This window comes from Aquila chrysaetos, chromosome 3, assembly GCF_900496995.4.
Source record: "Aquila chrysaetos chrysaetos chromosome 3, bAquChr1.4, whole genome shotgun sequence".
In the NCBI taxonomy this organism is placed as follows: Eukaryota; Metazoa; Chordata; class Aves; order Accipitriformes; family Accipitridae; genus Aquila; species Aquila chrysaetos.
In genome coordinates this window covers 55,945,620-55,971,232 of record NC_044006.1, presented here as the reverse complement: position 1 = coordinate 55,971,232, position 25,613 = coordinate 55,945,620, and the positions used below count along the sequence as shown (strand labels likewise).

The window sequence follows — 25,613 nt, the reverse complement described above, 5'->3', positions numbered from 1 at the left end:
TTTGACTTTTGGTGTTGCATCCTTACAAAAAGAAGCTGGTCGGCATGAAGTTTCGCATGATCGCTGTGAGATTCCAAAAGCTCAGGATAAAAAATCAAAGCGATTAAAAAAAGACATACGTAATAATACTGCACACAGTTTAAAAGGTCATCAAATTGCTTTATTCAAAAATGTATTTTTCCATGTATTTTTTACACTTTCAGTTAAAAATACGTAAATTGTTAAACTAGAAAGAAACAACATCTTTTCAGAATTATTTGAGATTCCTTTTGCCTTCTGTTGTCTATGGAAGCTATTTAAAAACCCCAGGCTTTTATCAAGCACTATTTAAAGAATCTAAGGATAATTAGAAGATTGTCAATATTACAAGGATTAAAATCACCCCCTGGAGAAGGGGAATTTAACTGAAAACCATAATTTCCTTCAAAGTCCAGATGATGCATCTTCAAAAATATTTTTGGGTAATATCTAATAATAGTATTAGATTACTCTCTAGAAAAAATTTTAAAATTTCAATTGAAAAGACTTTGCAGGTAGGCTCATACCCAGTAAATCATTCATGAACAGACTTTTAGGAGAAAATGCAGAGAGAATACATAATTTTGTCATTCTAATTAAAAAGAAAAGTCATAATCAGTTTGTTCGCATCTAATGAATAACTTCCAGTTTCTCTGAAAAGAACCAAGTTTTAAAATGAGTGCTCTCCTGAAACAAATCTGAATTTTATCAAGCTTCCCTATAAAATACGAATATTTACTCATCATTCCTACTTAAAAGTCAACCACCGCTTTGGATTTGCTAGGAGTATTTTATCAATTTTATCTTGGGATATGCCTCTAATTAGCATTTTAGGAACTATATTTTTAAGGATATGTGAATATCCATGACCTCCATATTTCATCAACCTATTCTTAGTGTGCACATCATGAGCAATCAGAATTCTGTCTTCATAGCCTTCATCGATCAGCATACGAATCCTGCAAAAGTAAAAAGCACATCCGTCAGTGAAAGGTTCTCACTCTGCAACAGCACAGAACTGGGCAGGATTTACGTTTTTCACATTACTGTACTGCTGGACTGTGTTATAACTGAAAATACTTATTTTTAGGTCCTCAGAAGACATATTCCTTATACTTAATTTAAATTAAAACACATACTTTATTGAATGAAAAAAACCCCACCTCTGAAAACATACCACTACACATCTCAAAGTGGAGAAGGAAAACTCCAGTTGGCGCATGACTTTGCATTCCCAGTCCCATTAAGTCCACGGAGGAATTCAAGAGCTTCAGCATCACCAAGCATGGGACACAAGTTTTCTATATATGAGTAAGCAGTAATTTCCTAAATAAACTCCTTTTCAGCAGGTTAGTTCTTGCTGCTGTCACAAAGCTAGTCCCATTACATTTGTTAATGACCAGACCCTGTGTGTGACAGGTCATTTAAGAAGCCTGGCTCAATTACACAAATACTTCCACATCTTTAGTTAATTCCCATTTAGCAAACCAGGGTAATAAAAATTTGAAGTTGTCAGCATCATATTCCATACAGACAGTTATCATCCAAACACATTTCAAAGATGTTCATTAAAGAAGAAGATAAATAAGACAGGCATTGCACAGTGCTAGCATATACCAGGAAATAAGAGGAGTTACTGTGGCGGCCCAGCTAAACACAGTTGGCAAAATGACAAGAAGTCAGCTTGGAAAAAGAAGTGATCCTTCTGGCCACTCCCTTGTAGCAAGTCTGCTACAAGAAGTCCTTCTGTTCCACATTTCACTCTGGTAACCTTAATCCTTTGCTCAGCTCATTTTTTAGAATTTATTCGGTGGATGTCTGAACTCCTGTATTGCATGACTGTTAAGTTTCCCACTAAGCTTCCATTTAGTTTGGCAGTGGATTGCAGCATTAAAGTGGCAGAGACAGATAGACCAGACCTGGAAAGTGCTCATTCCTCCTGAAGGCACCCAATTCCATCATTTGCCAGCACTGTGAAATTCTAAATCTTACCTTCCTGACTGTGTGTTGATCAGCAAGAAAGCAAATACTAGTTTTATAAGTAACTACACTGTATCTGAAAGCCCTTACTGCCACTTTTTATTACAGTTAGTTATGAGGAGATACATGTAGCAGGATCAAATCAATATAGGCAGCAGGAAGAAGGCAAGAAAGACAGATCCTGGTAAAATATTAGCATCTTTCAAAAAAACACCGTAAATAGTGCCATATAGTGCACAACACTACATATACTGTAGTATTACAACATCACAAGTATCTTCTCCAGCCTGAAATACAGAGAGACCACAAGCCAACCGGAAAGTAAGAGCAATGACACTGGAGGGACTAAGTTCTTTGCTGACCAAACATCTTAGAATCATCTCCTTTCATATTTGGACTAATTTCATTGGTTGGAGAGGCATATGGTCCTTTATATTCCATATTCATTGCTGGTTTTTGCTCATTCCTGTAAGTCTAGTTAGTACTTGCTTCTGACTCAAAGAAAAACTGTCCCTGAAAAAATTGAGTTTTTTCCATTTAATGGCACTTCTAACTCAAATGCACATATTCACACCATACAATGAGAAGACAAATTTTTTGTATTTTCTTCGTATAAACAGCCTGCTGCAAGAAATACTCAAATGCCAGAGAGTTTAAGGAAAGACGTCGGTGACTGAGCAAGTGTCATGGATGGAATGAAAACTTTGCCACGGTTGAACAAGCACTTGTTAACCAAGGCAGCGTCCATTCTTCTACACATATTCCTCACAGTGCTTCTGTACACGCTGACCTCCCATGGCACAGGACAGGGGAGGAGGCACACAGGAGGGGAGCAACTTTACCTATTCTAAATGTGAAAGCTGTGGGTTCATTGCAACAGTTTAAAATACTGAGTGCAAGACTGAGAGCCCTCAAGACAGAGAAATGATTTCTAGTGTGAAAAGCAGCAGCAAAGACTTGGTAGTAAGTGGAATAGTAACCACGGGACCTTCTTAAGAAAAGAAGAGTCTGAAAACAGGGAAGATTAGTGTTGAGGTTAATCTGACAATGAGGGGGAGGGAAGCTATGTCTGAAATGTAAGCGAAAGCTAGAAAGTTACTTCATTAGTGATCAGGCATCGTAAAATCTTTCTCATGAAGGAGAATTAAAGAACTGTTTGTGACTCTGGAAGGAAAAAAGGCACGCCCCTCAGAAACCTGCCACTTCGCTGCACATGGACACTGTGGACAAACAGGACAGGAGGATCACACCTCCGGACAGAGTGGAAGGAGTGAGATGCCCATTCCCAGCTGTTCCTACCTGTCTCAGACAGTTTCTGGAAGGAATGCATCTCCTTGGCAAAACCTTGTGTTAGCACAGCCCAACAGATTAGCTGTGCAGCTGAGCTGAGAGTGCATGTGCTGACGAGAAGCAGGGAAGAGGTATCCTGCCAGTGGGCCCAATATTTTCATTGTGAGTGTAAGGAGCATGGGAGTTCTGAGGAGACAGGAATCTCATCCTTCAAAAGAGACAAAGGGCAAAAGGAGAAGGGGAAGAGAGGTGATAAAGTGCTTGAAAGAAAAAAGTCTGGTTTTCAGGACAGAAGCACAGGATCAAATCCACGCAAGACAAGCAGTGAGTTTTGCTCAGTTAGCACATTTGTGAGGCGATGTAACAGGCTCAGATGACGCCTAGTAGCAGCACTAGGTTTCCAATACTATGTTTCAAACAAAAGCCAAACCCTAACATAAATCCACTATCTCTAGCCTTTCCTTTTTTACAATCTATATAAATGCAGTAAATGATAAAATTCAACCAGATCAGCTTGGAATTAGGATAGAGAATGAAGTTAAAAAAGCTCTTGATCTTCTTCTCAAGCAACTTTCTACAACACTATAAGTCTACATCTTCCTTTGCAGATAGAAGAAATTATAAATGCTGCTCTAAAGGTGTGACAGCAGCAGGAAAAAAAAAAGTCATTATTTTAGTATGAAAAAAGAAAATTTTGAACAGCAAGCAGAATCACTCTGTGATGGCCTTAAAACAAGTACCAATAATATTCATATGTCAATGGCAATGCTATAGCTTAAACTGCATGAAAGCAGATACCTTGCAACTCTTTCACTGTCGCTCGGCATGTCAATATCAGGATGGAACTGGTAATGAAGAAATTCTGTACCAAATAGGTCATACTCTAAATAGCATCCAAGTTTAGCAAATTCCAGAAGTTCCTTTGTGTCAAATATAGTCCTACAGAACATATATAACACAAAGTCAGCATTGTAATACAAAGTAAAAAAATCTCATGATGCAAGGATAGGTATTTTGTGATTTCCTACTTGCAAGGCACAAAACCAATAATCTAAGATTTAATTCATCCTTTTGAAAAACAGGACTCCTGTTTGACACATGCAACTTAAGCTGATACAGAGCATTGTCTTTCTCACATTCACCTGGGACTTCATGCATTAAAAAAACCAAAACAAAACCAACTCTTCCCCCATTAAATAATGAAAACATTTATGATAATCTTTAAATGGAAACAGGAGAGTTACTTACTTTTGATATCACTAACCCTCTCAACAGACAACCTAACAAGGAAGGACATTTAAGGAGCAGGTTAATTCATAGTGACATTTAAAAAAACAGACAATGGATTACTTACACAAGACAGATTTACTTTCCCAAGAGAGTTACAAGAGACAGCTACATCCAGGGCTTGTTTCATCCATCACACACTGGTAATACACAACTTTGTCTTTAGTTTCTATTCTGTACAGTGCTGTTCCTAGATGGTCATTAGAACAGCAATATATCATTGTTTGCACTGGGATCTGGCCAGAACGCCTTAAGGAAACGCTCTCACCAAAATATATAATGGCACTGTGAGTACCTGGGACATGGGCTTTGCAGCAGATTTGAAAAGTGAAGGAACAAAGCTACTAAAACCCACCACTCATTTGGAAAGAATGGCAACTGAAACAAGCGCTCTCTGGAATATTTTTGTTTCTTTGAAATGTATTTACCAAGAGTATAAGCTATCCAAAGGAAAACAAAACCACTCAAATGATACATTGTAATTTTATCTTTATAACCACAACACAATTTTTTTCATCTAAGGAAAAAATAAGTTTCCACAAGAACAGCACAGTTAACCAAAAGGGCAGTAGTTTAATTTTTTTATTATTGCAGATATTGATGTCACTAAGTAATTTCACCCTATACAATTACATCACAGTCCACTGCTATGGAAATGACTGATTGTGGCAAGCGCACCCACCCTGGTAAAGACCGAAACCCCTCGAAACCTCCCGACCGTTGAACCACAGCTCTCCCCAGTAATGACTGTCACGTACACTCTTCGGTCCAAAGGCAAGGCCCTCAGCCAATGGAACACTTCGGTCAAAAGAAACTTCGCGACCATTAACCATGTATGACCACAGCTCAGGTTCAACTGGGGTATAAATGGAGGCCCGCTGAAGGGCAAATGGAGCCAGTGCTCCTCAGAGCAGCGGGTCTGCAATTGGGGGCTTGCCCCATGGGTCAGGACGCTGCCCAAGGTAACTCCTGCAGGTTGAGAGCCCTCATCTTTTAGGTGAGTGATTGCACATTTTGGATCCTCATTTCTAAAGCTTAAGAATTCTTAAGTCGGTTGTGTGTTATTAGCTCCGTTCAACATCTTGAACCTGTAGTTTACTAATATTTGTCAGAGCGCTAAATGATTTTGATTAGAACAAACTTCATTCTTAGTTTATCACCTGTTAAACAGTTTTGGTTACAATGAAGTTTATTTTGAGTTTATCACCTGCATAATTTAATTTCTTGTAAGCCTCCACGACACTGATGTCATGATTTCAATATTATGACTTAACAACAGGACCAAGTAGGAGGAACAGATGGGTTGAGAGAGAGAAAACCCTTGTTCAAACAAGCCTGCCATCAGCAGGAGTCTAAGACTTGCCAACTGTAATTAATAAAAAATGTTATTTTTAAATAAATGTTACAGTTTACAGAGATTGAACATTTATCACCAAATGAGTTTTCAAAGTGCAGAGCAAGAGAACGGGTTATTTTAGATCCAGCCCTGCTCAGTTCACAGGGAGATGGTAGCCAAGAGTATTCAATCCTGTGCAGGCGGCAAAAACCACCCAGCGATATATTTCAAAATCACAGCCAGAACAATTTATTTTTAAAACTACTGTTAGTGTTGTGCTTTTGGGTGCTCTGTCCCAACGAAGAGCAGGAGAGCTTAATTTCATCAGCTGTTGGGTCTCCTTGTAAACCACAGGGATGTAGCAGCAGCAGTAGTTCTCAGGTCAAATTGCTAATCTCTGTGCTGGAATTAGGTGTTTGGGCAACACGTGTCCCTGAGCAGCCCTGAGAGCATGGAAAAGGAGATGGGACACAGAGAAGCATCCTGTAGTTTGGACCTAATCCATAAATTACAGCAGGGACACCCACCAAACCATTACCAAGCAGGCATTCATAACGGTTGCTGTGAGTCTTCTAACAAAAGCTACTCAAATGAATCAATGTTGATCTCTACCAAGATACCTTTATAACCTTAATCCCTAATAAATGGCCAAAGCCAAGACTGGATAGCTTTTGCTTCCCAGCCTTTATCTACACTATAGTTTCACTATGGACACTTGCTACCTTTTGTTCTAAGGTGCTAAATTGTAAAACATGGTAGCCAGGATTTTAGTTTTATCATTTGACTGTAAATCCACCTGAAAACTATCATTCTGTCTATGTCAAAAGCAGATATGAAATATGGAGCTATGTACAAATTTATCTCACATTTAAGGGACTGGGATGCTCCCACATGGATTTTTCTCACTGGAGGAGACTTAAAATGTTAAATGCACATTGCAAAGCCAAACTTCACAGTAGTTTAGAGTCTATGTTATAGCAAGTGCCAACCTGAATGTGTGAAAGTAATGATAGAAGGAGTATAAGGAAATGTCATATTGTGCATCAGCGGCGGTTAGTGAAACTGCACCTCTGTCTTGACTGTTTTCCTACTTATATTGCTTATTTTCCAGCAATCACTGAATTCAGTGATTTACAACAGTGTATAAAGGCAAAAAACCATAACTGGATGTTTATGTTGTATCAAAATGGCTATGTAAGTACTGACACCTGCAGCTTGCTCAGTCCTCTTTCATAAAAAGATTTAAGTAATCAGTTTTTCTTTAAAAAGGAGAGAAAAATATAGCTATAGATACAATGGAATACAGGTAAACACATAAAGAAAGCCCATATCATTTATATATAATCAAATGTAAATAAAATTTAATGGCACTGAATTCTATGGTCCTAAAAATCCCCAAGTAAAACATTGAGCTCTGTGGGAATAGAAAACACCTGTAGCTTGATTTGCAAGCTCTTAAGAGCTTATAACCGTTAGAAATTTGGAGCACAGTGCTCTTGCCTATATTACACTCACATTGAGGGCAAACAATCCAATTGCTGAGAATCATATGACCACAGACAGTCTCCATTATTCAGCAACTGGCCAAACTAATCAATGCTTGGACATTTTCCAGCTTACCATCAGCAACACAAGGTCACACAAAACTGATTTGGTAATAGAGGCTGTGTTTCTAAACTGGAGAGAGAAAAAATCATCCCAATTCATCTCCATGTCTGATGTGGTGCTCCTGGCTTTTGCTCTCAAGGAAACTAAAACTGAGCTCACTGGTCTATGCTAAGAACTATACAAAACGCGACTGTTTTCTTTTTAAGCAATATTTCTTCTGTCTGGTAGCAGAATGTTAAAGATCTGCCTTCTGCTTTGATCCAGAATCCAGCCAAATCAAGTTCTCCATTAGCTTCTGTGAGATTTTGGTAATGCCCTTAAGAGTGGCCCAGTTTTCAAAATGCTGGAAGCCCAGCAACTTCCCACCCAATTTAGTGAGAGCTGCTCAATGTCCAATGCTTTGTAAATACAGGGATTTGTGCAGGGATACGAATTAATGGAATTCCCATTTTTAAAATATGTGGCTACAGTTATTCCTAATCTCACTCCCAGGCCTTCAAAGAGAGCATGTAAAATCCCAAAATCTTTTTATCAATGTGAATCTAAAAGCTGATCCTGACTGAAGTGCTGGAAGCTGATCAAGCTCTATATAAGCAGTTATTTTTAAGTCAGTAAACTTAAAGATAATTCTTCATGTTGTGATCCCAGTGCGCAGCAGAAGCCTAGCTATTTGCAGTGTAGTTCCCCAAAACCCCAGTGAGTTGTGGCAACACTGCCAGAAGGACAGGAGAATAGTCTGCTTACCTGTCAAGGTGAGACATGACTGTTTTTGAAACATCAGCCCCAGCTTCCTGCAGAATGCGGATAATCTGGAAAGGTGCATCGCTGTTCCTGCCGGGATGGATGATAACGGGGCACCCAAGCTGTGAGTGAGCCTGCGCTGTTGCCTGAAGCACTCTGTGTTCACTCTGAGTCAAAGGCCAGGAGCAGCCTATTTCTCCCACCACACCACACTTGATTTTAGTCCCGTCTGCTCCATTGAGTATCTCATCAACAATAATGCCTGTAAGCTAGAGAACAGGAAAATGAGATTTGGGGTTATTAATACTATCTGTGTTAAATAGTATCAAATTTGGCCTATGGACACTGTGCTAGTTATACTCCCGAGATATTGCTGAACTTAATAGTTGGGTGTGTGAAAACGCTGCAGTTAAAATCCGGTTTCTGTCAACTAATGTTATGCTAGCCATTCACTGAGACCAAAATAAACACAGAAGCAAATCAATTTAACAGTATCCACTCACACAGTTGTCCAGAATTGCCAAGATAGCTGGTCTACATATAACTTGAACACTGATTTAGGCTGAGACTAATTTAAAAAAAAGTTAGTTTATCATGAAACCTGTGCCTCACACTCCTGAAGTGGCTCCAGAAACAATTCAATGTGATTTGTTGCAAAACAAGGGTTCAGAGAATAAGGAAACCTTGTCATTCAGATATGGAAGGTAGAAACTGGCAAAGACCCTGAAGAGACAAGTTTAAGGCAAATCTTGCTTGTGGGAATGCCAACGCAAAACAACAGGAGCTCCGCTGACTCCAAACTACAAGAACAAAGCTCAGCTGACAAATTTACTGGGTCAAAATTAGCTTGCTTTTAAAATATTCATAGGCAAAAAAGACATCAGAATCTCCTAAAAAAAAGCAGTTTGTTACAAAAGCTTTAGTTTTTGTTACAAAAGCTTTAGTTTTTCTTTTCCAGAAAAGGCCATATATCTTAAAGCACACATTCAGAATCGAGAGCACAAAGTGGCACTGATGATGACCTTCTAACTCTTTGGCGCTAAATGTTAAAGGAAATCATGATTTTAAGGAAGAATAAAGTGAGCAAAGGAAGAAGGAATGTTTGCAAGCAAATCCAGGAAACTGAAAAACCCCAAACCAATTCTCAAATAAATCTGTAACTTATGTCTACTCCACACCTTGTCTCCTCAACAGCATCATACAACATATTGGTGAATACTCAACACACAAAAGTCAGTCCAAGCTATTACAATTTAGAACAGGCTTCTGCCCAACGCTTTATCCTATGATCACACACCTTCTGCTTCATGTATAACCAGTCCACCAACCATTTCTGTAGACAACCAGATACAGAATTCACTCCTCTCCTGAAGAACATCTCTCAAAATATTCAAATCACCTTTGTCTAATCAGAAAACTTATCATCATGTCAAATTCACTGGCAAATGAGGAACCACCAGTTATCATGGATCAGGCACTGCACAACCCTTTCTAAGTAACTGTCTTCTTGATTGGATTAAGTATTGATTATCTGCTGAGTACAGGACATCTGTGCATCTCCAGCAGTCCACCAAATACAGAAGGGAAACCTTTGCCCCAAGAAATCTATTTGTATCAAATTTGAAGTGATGGAGGAATATTTAGGAAAAGTAGTGTGGTTCCATACAGCTTGGGCCAGCTTGGGTCCAGTGTGGTTGGCAGCGCTGCTCAAGTTTTGACCATTGATTTTTAAAATGAATTTGATTAATTTGTAAACTGTGACAGATTTTAAAAAAATTTTCTCAGCTCTGTTCATCCACATTCACAGCCTCCTGCCTTGGAGAGTTCCCTTCCCTCTTCTCCCTATCATCACATTTTCTTATTAAAAGATGAATGAGTATTTATTATTATAGGAATATCTGGGGACCTCAGTCATTATTAACACACTGTCTTAGGCACCGTACAAATAATCTGATGTAAACTCTGCCCTGAAAAGTCTGGACAAATGGTAGAGAAGAGAGATATAACATACAGCATCCTGAGCAGAGCAATGATTTACAACTGTCCTATAAATATTGCAGTTATTTATGCTTTTTACAGGAATTCTGGGTGATCTCATTGGGAAGCAATTAGCCAGAAAAAGAGACAAAAGAGGTAGAAGGGATATACTCCTTCCTTAAAAATTGTAAAAAGAACAGGATAATTGGTGTTGTACCAGATGCCCACACATGATGTACTCTATTTTACTTTTACTGTTGCATTATAACAAACCCCTGAGAGAAAATGAAGCTAAATTGGAAATGCTGACAGATAAACCCAGCACACTCAAGTAGTGCTGGTCCAGCTATAACACACAAACACTAATGCTGTTCCCAAGTTTTCTCACGTTGAGAACTTCTAGATATCATCTATTTTGCTGGAATTTCTCTCCAACTTTGATTCACCCAGGGATAATTCATAGAAGAGAGACACTGAAGCAATGGTTAGGACTCACCTGCTCCACTGTCATGGCCTGTGTTTGAGAAGAATGAGTGGAATCCACATAAAACCCAGCCCCAGCAATAATATGGACTCCAGTTTCTTCAGCAAGTTTCTTCAAAGTATTCATATCCCGACCAATTCCTGTGGTTGTGTTTTCCACAATCGTCCCACCACCTGCTGCTTTAAAATGCAACAGCTCCTCCTTCACAGCATCTGTTTCCTGATACAAAAGAAGGTTTTCTTTATGGCTGTAGGGATTTTGCTTAATCCAAAACAAGTTCTTCATCTCAATGGGCGCATCAGACAGAGGCTCTTGGCCTGGAGAAGGTGGACAATAACAGCCGCTGTAGTTCATAGTCAAGTGTTCATGAGTCAACGTGTAGCCAAGGCAGTCTGGCTCCACAGGGCCCAAGACAGTCTGCGCTTTGCCTCTCAAGAAAGGCATTTTTCTTCAACAAAAGGGAAAAAAATAATCAGATTCTAAAAGAATCTGGGAAGGAAGAAGAAAGGAAACAAAGACATTTCAGAAAGAGCAAACTTTTCTTACACAATTTCTGAATTCCCTCCTCCCTTTCATGCACATACCTACACGCTGTGTGTGTTTGCTGGAATGTTTTCAAACGCTGTTTCCAGTAGAGTTGCCAACATGAAAAATAAAGCATTTATTTTACCCAACTGCACTGGTATCAGTACTCTAACAATGTAAAAATATCACATTCCAGTACAAGGAAATTGTGATCATTTATTGTGCTATAGTCAATATCACATTAAGATAAATGTTTCCTATTTAATAACAACCACTGCATGTTCATTTAGGATTCTCTGCTCTTCAGCAACTGTCAAATTTTGTCAGCTTGAGCCACCAGATGAACATACTTGGCACCAAGGCTGAATATTCCTTACTGGTACATTCAGCTTAATTATCCAAGTCCTCCAAGACTCACTTGCCCCTTTCGCGTGCTGCAGAAGCTGTCCATGTTTGGGCACCTTGTCTGCCCCTCCATTGGAGGAACGCAGGGATGGGGGTGAACATCTGCTCCTTTGGCTTCAACAGGGTCTCAGGTTCTCCTGCCAGCTGCGCTGTGGAGGTCTGGAACAGCCCAGGACAACTCCTCCAAGGCTGACAACAGTCACTAAAGATACAGCGTGGCCCCCAAACAGCGAGGCAAAAGCCAAAGTGCTTTTCCCATCAGGTTCATTTGCCAAATATTTTACCAGTTAAGAACGTGCCTTAACCTAACACTTAACTTTATACAGCTCAGTCTCTGAGAGACTTCTTTCTTCACCTTTAACATGAACGAAACAATGTTATTACTCAAAACTTCAAATGAGTGGTGACAAAGATACAGGTTGAGGCTACTGCCTGCAGTTGGTTCATGTCAAAGGCATCTGCCCTCTGTGAGTTTGGCCTGACTCACTGCAGGTTAGAATTAGCTGCAGCTCTCTCCATTGGGATTTTGGGGTATTTTTTTCTTTTGGGAGTGGGGGTAGTCTTTTTTGTTTATGTGCCATATTAACGTTAAACATAGCTGACTACCCAGTTCGTGTTAGATCTTCCTGATGCTAGTTGCAAAGGCTTGAGGATATATAGTTATAATCCCTAGTCAACCAAAATCATTAGTTATGAAACAAAATACATGTTTAATCATGTCCAGAGGACAGGACTAACTAGAGCATGCATTATTGATTAAAGACAGAGGTCTTTCCCATTTCTGTCTCCCTTTTAGTCAGTAATATCACAAACATGGGTTTGTTACTGGTGAAGCCCTCAGAGGACATTTTCCTTTTAACTGCTAAAGTTAATCTACCAGGATGACAGAAAAACTGAAATCTGAAGGGCACTGAACTCTACATATCAAAGGGCACAAGAATGTCGAGATCTCTTTGGGGATACTTTCATCTCATGAGAAGCAGTCATTGTCAGAGTACCAATGTAAGAAAGTGACCCAGCCCCTGCAAAAGGCAGATATCACCTGCCTAGTGAAGTCTGTAGAGCTGCCAGCTATTTTAATATGAAAACTTGGCCATCCATAAGAAAGGACTGACTATGTTTGCTTGCTTTATGTAAAAGCAGACTTAGGAAGAACTGTTCTTTTATGAATTTCATTTCTAGACTAGTGTGTTGACTTGTTTGAGAAGGCAGAAGAATAATTACTCTCATAGAACAGACTGCTGGCTGATTAATATAATGATTTATTTTTTGCCAAATAAATTAAGAAGTGCATGATTTCAGAAAATATTATTCTTGAGCAAATAATTAAAAGCAAAATACCTGTCTTAGTCAGAAACTGCTGCTAGCTGCAATTCAATTAAGTTGTCCAACCCAGTCATTAATTCCATCCTTGAACAAAGCTGGTGCTCTACAGAGCAACCCACTATTTTGGAGAAAGTTCAATGATCTGAGTCATTCTTATATGCACAGCAAAGAGACTAACATAATTCTAAGATAATTGCATTACCTTTGCTTCCCCCCCCTGCCTTTTTTCTGACGTTCAATATCTACACTCAGGTATTCAGTAAAACCCTAACAGCATAAAGAGGGATAACTACTCTCTCCATTGGAAACAGACTTTCCTTCCCCATGTTCACTGACAATTTTCAAATCCATTTGTTAAGTTAGGAAAACAAACCTATATAAGTATTTTGTTATATAATTAAATATACAAGTATTGAAGTTCTTTTGATAAAACTTGACACAAATTGATTACAGTCTGTTTCCTTAACAAGTTTCCACTTCAGTTTTTTAGCTATTTAATAGTGCAGTTACTCAAAAAGGCCACTCTAATTAAATGTGAATTTTTGCTCACTTTCAGATTACTACTTTGATAAAAAGTTTACTTTCAACATTTGTTCTCACTAATTCCTTTCTGACACAGGTAATTTAGAATACTCTTAATTAATCTGGCCTGCCCACTGCGAAGACCTATGGTTGTGTGTGTGAGATCTTCTTACAGCCTGAGGCTGCTGTCCTCTGATTTATAACAGCAGGAAACATCTAAAATTACCAGTTCCAGTGCCAGGTTTCTCTTGTAGCAGATACCAATCTGTTGATTTTTAGACTCTAGATTTAAGATTATAGCAGACATACAGAGTTTACAGAACCAATGCCTACTATTGAACCTTTTGATTAAGGCCAAGGATTTTTATAAATATAAGAAGCATCACAAAAACAGAAACTAACACAAACAGCATTTAAAGTAGGCCTAATTTTATCTGCATGAAAAATATGATTAATATTAATGTCTGTGCCTGCTTACTAACACAGTTTTAGAAACCTACTGCTTTTAATAAAAAAATTATGAAAAATAAAGACAGCCAACAACCTGTGACTGGAATTATTTTTAAAACCACTGCCCCGATATCTTCCCTACTGTCATTTACATAGGCAGCATGCTCTGATTATGCTAAAATAATACATTATTCCTAGTAAGATTCACCTGATGGAACCAGAATTTAATTAGTGTCTTTAGAACAGATTTTAGGGGCAAACAGCTTTTAAATGGAATAAGGACTACTGCTTAATTTCAGCATGTATATGTTACTACACAAATCAATGTTTGTGTGCTTTACTAACGACTTGCATGCCCTGCTTTATGTAGAACTTTCTTCTGAGAAAGTTTCTTCTTTCATACACCAAGGACTGAATTCATATCACCTCATTTAGCCATCTAAAATGATGTATGTCTTCTACAGAATAACCATCTAGACCATTTTCATAGTGGAGATGGAAAGACATCTATAGGCAACTCATCCAGCCTGTTTTGAATGTTTGTGATAGGACAGGACAAGTCACTTTCTGTAATACTGGCCTCCTTCCATAGACTACAGAGGGAGCCAAGAAACAATCTTGGACAAGACAAGTATATTTTAGATGGTCCTACATAAGATATGTGAATCTTAACCCAGTCTGAGGGGAGGGGAAGGGTGTCGATTCCTATGACAAAAAGATAAATAGGTAGGCTCTTATCTGGCAATAAGAGGTATTTTGGATTTGGAAATTACTAATTTATGCTGTGGTATTGCCAAGGTGCTCCTGCATAGACCAAGGCTTCTCTGCTCCAGGTGCTGTATAAGCAGAGAAATAAATGGTATTTCCTGAAAATTACATATTCAGATTAAAAAAAAATGAGAACTGCTTTAAGATATAAACAAAACTTGTATTATTTCAGAACAGCCTTGAAACAATACCTTAACATTTTTGTAAAACTCTGGACAAATCTTTACAACCACCAATTGTATGGTGCATAAAATACAACTCTCACCATTAGTCAGCTACTAAATACTGGCAAAGTAAATATTTTTCCTAGAGGTACTGTTAAGAGAAAAGAGACTTGCTGCTAAAAAGGTCATGGTACTGCATTCCTGACTGGTAAAAACTCCACTGAGTTCAATAGATGTTTTGCCTGAATACTGATGACAAGATTTGTGTTTCCGCTCTTCCCATCTGAAACTTGCGCTTCAGTCATTGTGTCATTTTAATAGTCTTCTAATGGGAAGTCTCTCTAGGTTCGCATTAGTTGCTTCCTACAGTAATCTTGTATTGCTGAAACATTATAATCACATAAACACAGTTTCCACATGCTAACGCCGCATTTGTTTTGATTCGGTAAGCACATTTTAATGGTATTAGCACAGATTCTCTCTAGACTTGTATGGGAATAATTTTATTGCCATTACATTACAACGTGAGATTACAGTGACACTAAATCCAGATTGCTGTGACACAAAATTTACAAAAAAGCAAAAAGAATGGCTTAACAGGTATTTAATATATTCAAAAAAAGTTAAACACAGCTGCCATTTAGAAACAAAGGCTGCCCTGGCTACATCAAGAGCATTGTAAGTGGGTCCTTCCTTTATAACCATGCAGTCCTAGGAAATGTGACATAGTGCAGGTTTGCTGTATATTTACAGATGAAGGAAATGCTTTGAGCATTCAATTCTACTGTGAGCAACTTCTACAGAGCATGTAAAAGCCCCAAATTAGAGACACGCAACTTCTGTAGTAAATTACCATTAGCTAATCTATGTGGTGTTATCTCACCATTTCCCACATGTAAACATTTCTCAATGAGGGAAAAAGTTAGCAAGACAAAGGAAGAGGAGAGGCAGAGGGTAGGAGAACACATGTAGACTGTCAGGAAGAATTTAAAAAATGAACTTCTTTCTCTCTTCCCCCATGCTTCTGCCAACTCTGTAGAGGTTTAGGGGGTGGAAGGAACTCAATACTGCCACCGTGGTTCTTCCTCTTCCCCATCAGACAAGCAAGTTTCCTAACTTCTCTGACAGAAGGGTGCCAGATCTACATTACCATCTTCAAAAATTCATTCACAAGCACTAATTACAGAACAACCATTCCTGAAACCCAGCTCTCTCTCATACACTGCTTTCAATAAGCATGGCTTTTTTTGCTCATGCACAGCATCAGGGAAGTGTAGCTACAAGGGCTGTGGAGCAGAGTTCACCACAGCTGGCTGGGTGAGAGCAGCAGGACTGAACTTGCACCTGCTCCAGGACAGATACAGGCTTACCTGTCATTTAGCCCAGCAATTCCCTCTGTGTCAATGTCTGCAAAGGTGTCCAACAGCCTGTGACACCATACTCCTACACAGGTACTCTCACAGCACCACTAGTTGTCTCTGTGTTATGTGAGTTAACAGCACATCTCATACTGCTTTTGGGTTATTTTGCCCAAGAAACAGAATTTGGAAATGAGGTAAAGGTACTATGAAAAATGCAGGTTTCTGGGCAAACTCCTGTCTCTTCTGCAGAAATGGCAGATATGCTTCTCTGAAGGTGACACAGATTATTCTCACTGAAGTCATAATAGTTCTTCCTTGTCTTCAGAATTGACATTGGTCAGAAGTCACATTGGTCTTTTTCCTGTCCAAATTGGAGCTATGAGATAATCATGATTTGCTAAATTTCAAGCTAACTCAGAAAAATGAGCCAAGGAAAATAATCTTAGCTATTCAGAGGCATTTGAGTTTTTTTTCACTACCTTCATAGTCTGTTAATTAAGAAAACCCCCAAAACAAGTATCATGACAGCTTTTCACAGTACGGCCCCTTGTCTAGTGCGGAAGTGTACTAAGGGGACAAGGGCATGCTAGTATTTCCATGAGCATCAACACTGAGGCAAGGTGTCCTTGCATCCTAAGGATCGATGTCACTCAGGAGATTTTTCAAGCCTTGACTAAAGCTCTTCTCAGAGAGGAGGAGGGGAATGCTTACAGTGCCTCTCTCCTACAAGAACTCCTGTCTAACCCCATATGAGCATATGTTGCAGCTCTTCCCTTAATGGGACACCTGCAGTTTCCCATCTTTGGGCAGATATATTTTCATGCAAGTAAGAACCTCACCACTTCAGATATGTGTAATCTCTCAGCTGGGTAGAAATTGGCCAACAGATTCAAAACCTAAAGAACTCTTGGGGGAAATATTTAAAAAGCATCACCTATCACTACCTTTGCACATTTTTTCCTGAAGCACACAGTTCTGGAGATACTCAGAATAGTGGGTTAATGCTGTGGCCTTCAGCGACCTATCTCTGGTCCCCAAACCATTCAGAAACATATATTTCCTTAAGAAGCCAAGCTAAAAGAAATGCTAAATATTGTTTTTCACTAGATTTCCTATATATGCTTTGAACAACCAAAAAACCTTTACACTGTAGAAGTGAGAAGGGATACTGAAAGTAAGACTTTATATAAAGTTACAATATGTGCTATGAAAAAAACTAGGAGAGCTTTAGCCAAGTCTTATATAAGCCTACAATGATAAAAGAGAAGTCCCAGCAAAACATGCATGTACACACACCACAGTAGTTACATTGCTTGAGTGGCACTGGCAATGTTCTAGGACCTAAAAGCAAAGTCACTTAAATTTTAAGAGAAATTTAAACACTATCACACATACATGAAAGGCCAATATATTGATTCCCTGCCCTCAGAACCTCCAAAAAGCACACCCTGGGGAGAGGAACTGGGCAAGTGAGAAACAAAGCTTTTAAATGTTCACCTGAAAGGGTAAGTGAAAGTTCTCACTGCATATTCCCTCCATTGCTTCGCTAGTGGCAGACAGATAGACCTTCTAGCTTCACATGGTTTGGGGGTCACATTCTTGCTCTAGCTAGGCTTTGAGCCAGACATAAATAAAACAGATTTCTTCCTTACAGTTGAACAGCCACACCAGAACAAAGTGCAGCCTCTCATATTGATTTCACAGTATGGCCATAACTTTGGGATCAAAGCAAGCACATGTGATCTGCACATGACCATTTGCCCCAGAGGCAGAGTCTAAGCCACTTAGTATGTAATACTTTGCACATTTTTTTAAATTTGGTTGAAGTTCAGCTGTTGTGAACAGAATAGTCAGACTTTTATTATACCTTATTTCTGTGCAGATAACAGTCTCAAAATCTAGGCTTCTCCAAGGAAAGTCACATTGAAGTTTCTTTTCCTCAGAGAGATCCGAGACCAACATCCCCATAAGTGTTTTGTTCATCAACATCTCCTTTAGAAGAACTTCAGGGGATTTTACATTTTGGGCAGCTTCCAAAATTACTCCTGGTAAAAGGTCAGATAAAATTTCTCCCCTAGGGTCCAACATTAAATTAATTATATTTTACATGCACATATAGTGGGTTTAGGCCAAACATCAGAACTGAAGTCACATTATGCTATATGCAAATATGGGCTGAGTCCTGCATGTTGATACATACATTCGTATTCTTAAGCCTAAACAGAATCGTATTTGCTTCTCATGGGTGCTGGGCTACAAGCACATACTCTCTTTCTTGCTAGGACAAGATGATACAGGAAAAAAGTCTGTGCTTTTCAGGAATGCATGTCCAGTCTTCATTCCCTCTAAATTTCAAATTTGAAAGAAGCATACATCTAACTCTACTCTTACTGTTATTCTCATTGACTTACTTAAATTGGTTTTCTGCTTAAGGTCATATACGCTGAAATATTTTCACATAAGCTTAAACATTTCAGTAAGCATGTTGGATGGAGCATTATCACTCACTTGTGCAGCACCATCACCAAGAGCCACACCAAATCACTCTATGGATCTTTACATGCAGAAATAAAGAGAAAAGGGATGGAGGTCTAAAACACCAAAGAACAGACATCACCCTTCTCACCACACAAATCTAAGCAATGGAAGAGTGATGTTCATTACTACCTCCTGATCAAGACTGGACATTACTAGCTAGAAAAATTCAGATGAACCCCAAGGTCAGCTTGCAGCAGAACGTACAAGTCACCGATCCACTGAAACCTGTAAAGCCATGCACAGTGGAAAACAGCGTGGAGATGGGCTTTAGTGCCTCATTCAAGATCGCACACTGCAGCAACTGGGATAAGCAGGGACTTCCAGAAAACCATTTTCTTTACTAGTGAGAGATGGGCTTAGATGCACACAACTAAATTCAGTTCCCCACTACTGCAAACTGTATCCCAAAACTTGCAACCAATCTGAAAACCCACTGGAAAAAAAATACCCTGAGAAAAGCCTTCACAGTTTCCACTGTGACTGTTCTCTATGGCTGTGTCAGAAAATGGAAGCCGTATGCCCTTCTCAAGGTCTGCTTCTGCTGTAACAAGAAACTAGCCCACACAAAAAAAGTTAATGTGAGCCAAGGCAAAGCTTAAAGCTGATGGGTGTACCTTAAGCATTATCTTTTAACTTAGAGATTGCCTTTACAGAGTCTGCATGCTTTGTCAGTGGTCAAAGTCAATGACCTCTTGCTTGTACAACTCCTGTTGTTCCAAGTTCTTACCCTCGGCTGGATACAATAGTGAAACAGTAGGAACAACCAACACACACAAGCTGACAAGGCTGTCAGGTCTCCTGCATATCCTTCTGCTTTCTTTCCAGGTATTGCCGAATCTTCAGTCTTCACAAGAACTGGACACAGAACCCTGCCATTGTTTTGTCTTGTCTGAATGTGATATCACAGTAGTTCTGAAAGAAGATACAAAGTCAGTATCTTTGTCCTGGAAACTATTAATTATCTGTTTTTTAAAAAATCCTTGCTACCCAGTCTGAAGTGAGTAACAAAGAACCTAGTCCTGCAATAAAGTTTACAACTCACAAGAGTTTGAGCAGTAAGACCAGTTGAACATTTCCAGACCCATCTGAAAATGACCCATCTGCCAGAAGCTACACAAATCACAGCAAAGAAAGAGTTAAATTCCTGTCATTTGGTGACTAGTCCTCACTACAGTGACTCCAGACAGGGCAAAGACAACTGTGGGATAAAACAATTCTCCTTTTACACTTTGAGGTAAGAGGTGAGATCCTGAAAGAGCAGAAAAAGAGAGCACCTCAGCAGGTAACATACATACCGTTCTTCTTTGGTCCCCCCTCCTCCACAGAAGTAACTTCAGGAAAAACTCTGTGGCTTTGGCTCCACGCAAAACTAAGGTTTCAGAATATCTTTGAGAAGAGTGATCCTACATGCTTCCGAGATCCAACTGAAAAACTGTGATTTACATAAAACTGTCATATAAGAGAGGTGGTGGTCTTTCTTCTTACTTTCTTCTTCTTATCCAAGTAGTTAAATACTTCTGAAACATATCCCAGCCATTGCTAGCACAAAATGCCCTTCTTGGATTATTACCTACATACATATTACTATCAGACCAAAGACATGGCCACTACTTAGAAAATTGTGAGGAAACTTTTTAAATTGTGACCAGAAAATTATGTTAAAGCAGAAAACCTATCCTACCAGTTCTGAGAAAAAGATTAAATTTTTGTTTAGAACTAGGGGGGTGGGACACTTCCTTTCCCTTCCAATACAGCTGGTAATGCAATGACTTGTATATTCTCCAGAAATACAAAAGATCTAAGTTCAAAACTGCTCTGAATCAAACCAGGGTCTTGAACCTTATGTTTCCACAAACTAGATGGATTTCTAATCCTCCTCCTACCAGACAGGTGGCCAGTCTGATGCAATCAGAAGTCTCCTTTCTCTGTTTTCATGAAACCTTAAGAAGTCCTGGTTTCAGCTTACTAAAAAATTAACCTTGTTCAGTATTTCAAGTTTTGAAAGATGGAAAAAATATTTTAGATCTACATCAAGTGAAATAAGAAATAAAATCCACAGAATGTTCAGAGAAATAGTCCTTTAATAAACTCGTTGGTGCCATATGCTTCACTATATACTGATTTTTATATATGAGGAGCAAGCTGACGGTTCCCTAACCACAGAGGGAAGCATTGACACTTGTTCCTGCTCCGCCATGCATTAATTTAGTAAGTTAGCACTGGTCACCTATGTGAAATGTAATTAAGCATCTGAATGCCATTGTTGCCACCTTTGATTACAACTTAAAAAATGAATGTGATGATGATGACATGATGGCAAATATTATGTCTGTTAAATTCCAAAACATGAGAGGCATTCATAATAATAAATGACACTTACGTAGTCTTCATATAACAATCCCAAAGTACCTGACAAAAAGATACAAAACTACCTATTAGAAGCATCGCTTCACCCATCACTGAAACACAGCCCCCAGCAGAAAGCAAGCAACAACCTTTAAACACTACAGAACATATTACAACAGAGGATGTTGAATAATGTATCCAGCATAAAGCACAGGGGAATTCCAGACAAGCAAAACACAATTTTCCAAAAGCAAGGGACCTCCGGCTAAAAATTTGTTTCATTCAAGAGTTATCACAAGCGTCTAGCATACAAAAGACACCATCCTTAACAACAGACACACCTTAAAAAAAAGAATTATACCTACAAGTTTTGCAGAGATCATATATACACTCATGTATTTGCTAGGCCAAAAAACGCTCATCTGAGTTCCTCACCAACAGGACTTGTATGCTTCAACTTGGGACCAAGTTCACCACAACAACAGGACCTGCTGCAGGGGGGGCTGCCAAACGCCCAAGGCCACTGTTGGGCAGCGGCTTGGCTACAGCGCTGAAGCACGTTTGGCAGAGGCGGCCTGAACCTCCCTCACTCAGAACCAGCACTGCTCTCCACAGCTCGCCAAACTGGTGCAAAGGGAGGAGAGAGCAGGGCATCTGCCACAACTGTGTCTTGTAAAGGGCAGCACACCTCAGGCCACAAAGAAAACGCATGGTGTATGGATCCCAACAAGGCTCACAGGCAAGTCTGGGGCTTTGCTGTTGAGCCTCGTCAAGCTTAAGCAACGCTGGAAGCATCTTGCAGAGGGCTGCGGGTGCTTCCAGATGGAGAGGCAGCTGAAGGCAGCCTTTGAAGGTCCCGGTTTTGGATTGAGGCATTTGTTCCTTCACGGAGCCACCCTCAGGGACTGACGGGAGAGGAGTACTGGAGAAGACGTAGTTCCAATATTTAACTTGTTATGACTGTACAAATATTAAATACCAGCACTAATAATAGCAGCGTAGCTTCACTCACACAGTGAAGCCCGCCTGAGCTGGGGGGTTACTCTGCCTATAAGTATCATCCGATCCTGTGAAACGCTCTTCCAGAAAGGGGGTTCGTCACCTCAAGCTCCTGACCTGCCGCGGGTCTCCCCGCAGGAGCCCTGCCTGCCCCGGCGCCGCTGTCCCGGCCGCGGTCTCCTCCTTCCTTCCTTCCTTCCTTCCCTCCCTCCCTCCTTCCTCCTCCCGCCGCCGCTCCCGCTCTACACGCCAGCGGCGGGCCGGGCCTCGCCTCGCCTCAGCGCCCTTATCCGCCCGGCGCGGCGGCCCCCTAAGCCCCGGCACCCAGACCTGCGCTCCCCGCCACGAAGCGCCGGCCCGCTCGCCTCAGGCCGCCGCCTCTCGGCGCGGCCCCAGCGCCGCAGGTCGGCGACGCGCGGCCGTTACCCGCCGCCGCCGCTTCCCGCCCTCCCGCGCCGGCGGCGGAAGGGACGGAAGCAGCTCTCGCCCTTCAACTCCGGCGAAGTTTCCCGGCCCGGGCGCTCGTCGGGCCGAGGGCATTAAGAGTGAGCCCGGGACGGGTCTGGGCCGCGGGAGGACGCGGAGCGGCTCGGCGGGCTGAGGAGACGCGCCCCGGGGCTCCAACGCGACCCGCCGCCCGCCAGCTCCCTCGCTCACCCCGCCCGCTCGCTCACCCCGCGGGCAGGACCCTCCGCCGGCAGCACGTCAACCCGGCCGGCCGCAGCAGGGGCCGCTGGCTAGCAGCCCGCCGCTCCCGCCCCGCTCGGGGCGGGACTTCCCCGCCGCGGCCCGGCCCCGGGGACGGGAGCGGGCGCCGGGGGGGGCGGGGGAGCGGGCCGGGTGCGAGGGCGGCGCGGCCTTTGGAGCCCGGCGTGCCCCGGCCGGGCGGGCGAGCGGCCGGGGAGGCGAGCGCTGGCCCGCTGGCTCCCTGCGGGGACCCGCCCGGCTCGGTGCCCGCGGTGGGCCCTGGCGCTGGGCCCCCTCCCCGCCACCCAGGGTTCGTGCTGCCCAGGAGCCCGTTCCCCCTTGGAGAGAGGGCCGGCAGTGTTGGGTGCCAGCGTTGGCTCCAAGTACAAGTGAGAGTCGGTGGATGTGAGCGTCCTGCCCGTCCTTGCTCGTACCCCTTGTTGACAGAGCAGGGAGGAGGCTTGGATCCACTGAGTCATTTCGGGGGGTTGGGAGGTGGCGCGGAATGCTTGGGCTTGCAAGAGGCAACATTTTCTCATTTGCCTTTGCAATGCAAATAACTGGGAAGGTTGAAGAGGCGCTTCACAGTATCCACAAACAGGATGACAATGACAGTGATTCTGGATGAAAACTTTGCAGGTGCAAAGTATGAAATGAAAACAGAGCTGACACCAAGTTCTTACACTTTCCACCCAGGATCAAAAGTGTCTTATTTCCCTAAGGCTCACAGCATCCTGTGTGGTACTATTCCATTTTATAGAAGGGTAAACAGACGCTGGCAGCATGACTAGCAAAGGCACAAAGGACAGTGAACTCCTCCAGCCCTCGCACGCAGCCAAAGCTGCAGCAAAGCCACCCTGTGCGCTGTGCAGATGTGTTACCTGAACCCGGGAAGGGGACCTCAAGCTTTTCTGGGAGAAGTACTTGCTGTTCTCATTGCTAGCCATTCTACTTTGACTCCTTCCTTGTCCCCATTCGCACCAGGTTGGGGACAGCGATGGCCCTGCACCTCGCTGTGCAGAGCCTCAACCTGTGCTCAGCGCTGCAGCACGGTGCATGCAAATGGATTCTGGTGTGGCCTGCTTTTAATACGGCTGTTCATTGCCTGGGGGAGCTGGATCCTAGCTTTTATTCAGATCCCAGATAATCCTGTGATGCAGAAAGTGAGTGGGCAAAACTGGGAATGAAAGCCAATGCACGCTGATGCTTGGGCCTTTTATCATCTGTCTTACAGTGAAGGACAAAAGTGGAGGTAGTGGATGAAAAATGAGGAGGGTGCAGAAGTAAACAACTTTAGAGAGGCAGGAGGTAAGAGAAAGTTGTGCTTTTATGAAAGTGATGGAGAAATGGAATTTTGGCTTAAAAGAAAAGAAAGGAAAAAAGCATTGTGAGAATACTAGACCTGAGGGGTAGAGTCCACAATGACTGGTGATATTGGTGTGGGGAGGGCTCAACCTTTAGGATCTCAACTGCAAGGGCAATTACTGCCCAGTAAAGGAAAATTAAGGATGAAGAAGGTGAAGCAAGTGAAATGCTTGGATGTTTCGAATTAGCAGCCAGTCACCATGTATATGCAGCAGTGATTAATACAGATAGATGGCTAGAGCCAAGCTGCTGGGATGGTCCAGTTGTCAGCATCACTTGTTTTTATTTGCTTCTCATAGGAAGTCAAGTGAGTGTGGGTCCTGCAAAGATTAAGTGGAGATATGAAAGCCTGTCATTTATAATGCCTTGTATTTCAACATGTTCATATTGCTGGGCAATCAATGCAGGAGAAATTATGTATGAGAGCTATGTTAAAAATAGTCATGCAATGCTTTATGGGACATCATTTGTCACTGGCCGTATCAAACCTGTTTTGAAGATTTGCGATGAATTTTACATAAGGCCTGCACTTCTACATCTCTTTTGTGTTTTAAAATATAAAAGCAGTATTAAAACTTGGGTAGGTACAAAGTAAAACCATATTCAATCTGCATTTTTACACACACAGAATGAGCTTCTCTTTAAAGCAATCTTCAGTATGTCCAAATCAAAGTAAGGTACTATATTTTTATTTTTTATGTCCTTGACTTCAACCTGCTACAAAACAGAGGCTTGTAAACATAAAGTAATGAGATTGTCTCATTCAGACCAAATGTGTAGTGAACAGTGAAAACAAGTCAGCAGCTGGCAGAGTCTATACATATGACACTGTATTCACAATTTAGGTGATATACAACCTTATGTAATGTATCTGGCATTTGTATCCCCTTTCCCAAGTCTGAAAACCAGGCTGTGGTCTTCCTAGAAATATTGAATTGGTTACCACAGTAAATGGCTCATTACATTGGGGGAAACAAAACCCTCAAAAAAGCCCTCAGCTATGTTGGCATACAAATAGCAGTGGCAACTGTCAGTAACATCACAAACTAAAATACCCATACTGCATGGTTCAGAAGCAAGGGGAAACAGTTTACTATTAAAAAAAAAAAAAAAGATGTTCTTTATTTTGCCAGGTCTGCAGTAAAGAAAAGCTTGGTATCAGTAGCTTTTGTAGAAGTTACAGTCTGCTCAGGGCTAAATAACACCTGTGCTTTTGTCCACCTCCATCCTGCAGTGACCAAAAGGGACACTGACTGATCCTTTTCCCCTTTGGGACACTGTTGTAAACTCTGTCCACTATTTAGCAGTAGACACGAAAAATGGACCAAATACTTGGAGTGCATTAGCTTCAGTAGCATCTCTTCTGTTCCCAAGGGCGGAGGAAGAAGAGAGCAGACCAGTAGGTGCAATGCCAGACCAGATGCAAGGGAGTACTC

General features: G+C 41.3%; 1 protein-coding gene across 11 annotated transcripts; it reads right to left on the bottom strand.

Moving 5' to 3' along the window:
- Positions 1-138: 138 nt before the first annotated feature.
- Positions 139-22,900, bottom strand: PTER (phosphotriesterase related). 11 transcript variants are annotated; one of them, XM_030009302.2, is made up of 6 exons: positions 22,800-22,864; positions 19,508-19,692; positions 10,734-11,210; positions 8,264-8,529; positions 4,087-4,227; positions 139-977 (listed from the first exon to the last, which is right to left on the bottom strand). In XM_030009302.2, the coding sequence occupies exons 3-6, from the start codon at positions 11,163-11,165 to the stop codon at positions 767-769; spliced, it is 1,050 nt and encodes a 349-aa protein (XP_029865162.1). In that variant the 5' UTR covers positions 11,166-11,210; positions 19,508-19,692; positions 22,800-22,864; the 3' UTR covers positions 139-766. The 11 variants fall into 11 exon arrangements, 10 of the variants coding, with proteins under 10 accessions (XP_029865162.1, XP_029865161.1, XP_040978473.1 ...); XM_030009301.2 differs by lacking the exon at positions 22,800-22,864 and adding an exon at positions 20,076-20,189; XM_041122539.1 differs by lacking the exon at positions 22,800-22,864 and adding an exon at positions 11,306-11,343 and having other exon boundaries at positions 19,508-20,002.
- Between the last annotated feature and the right edge of the window lie 2,713 nt (positions 22,901-25,613).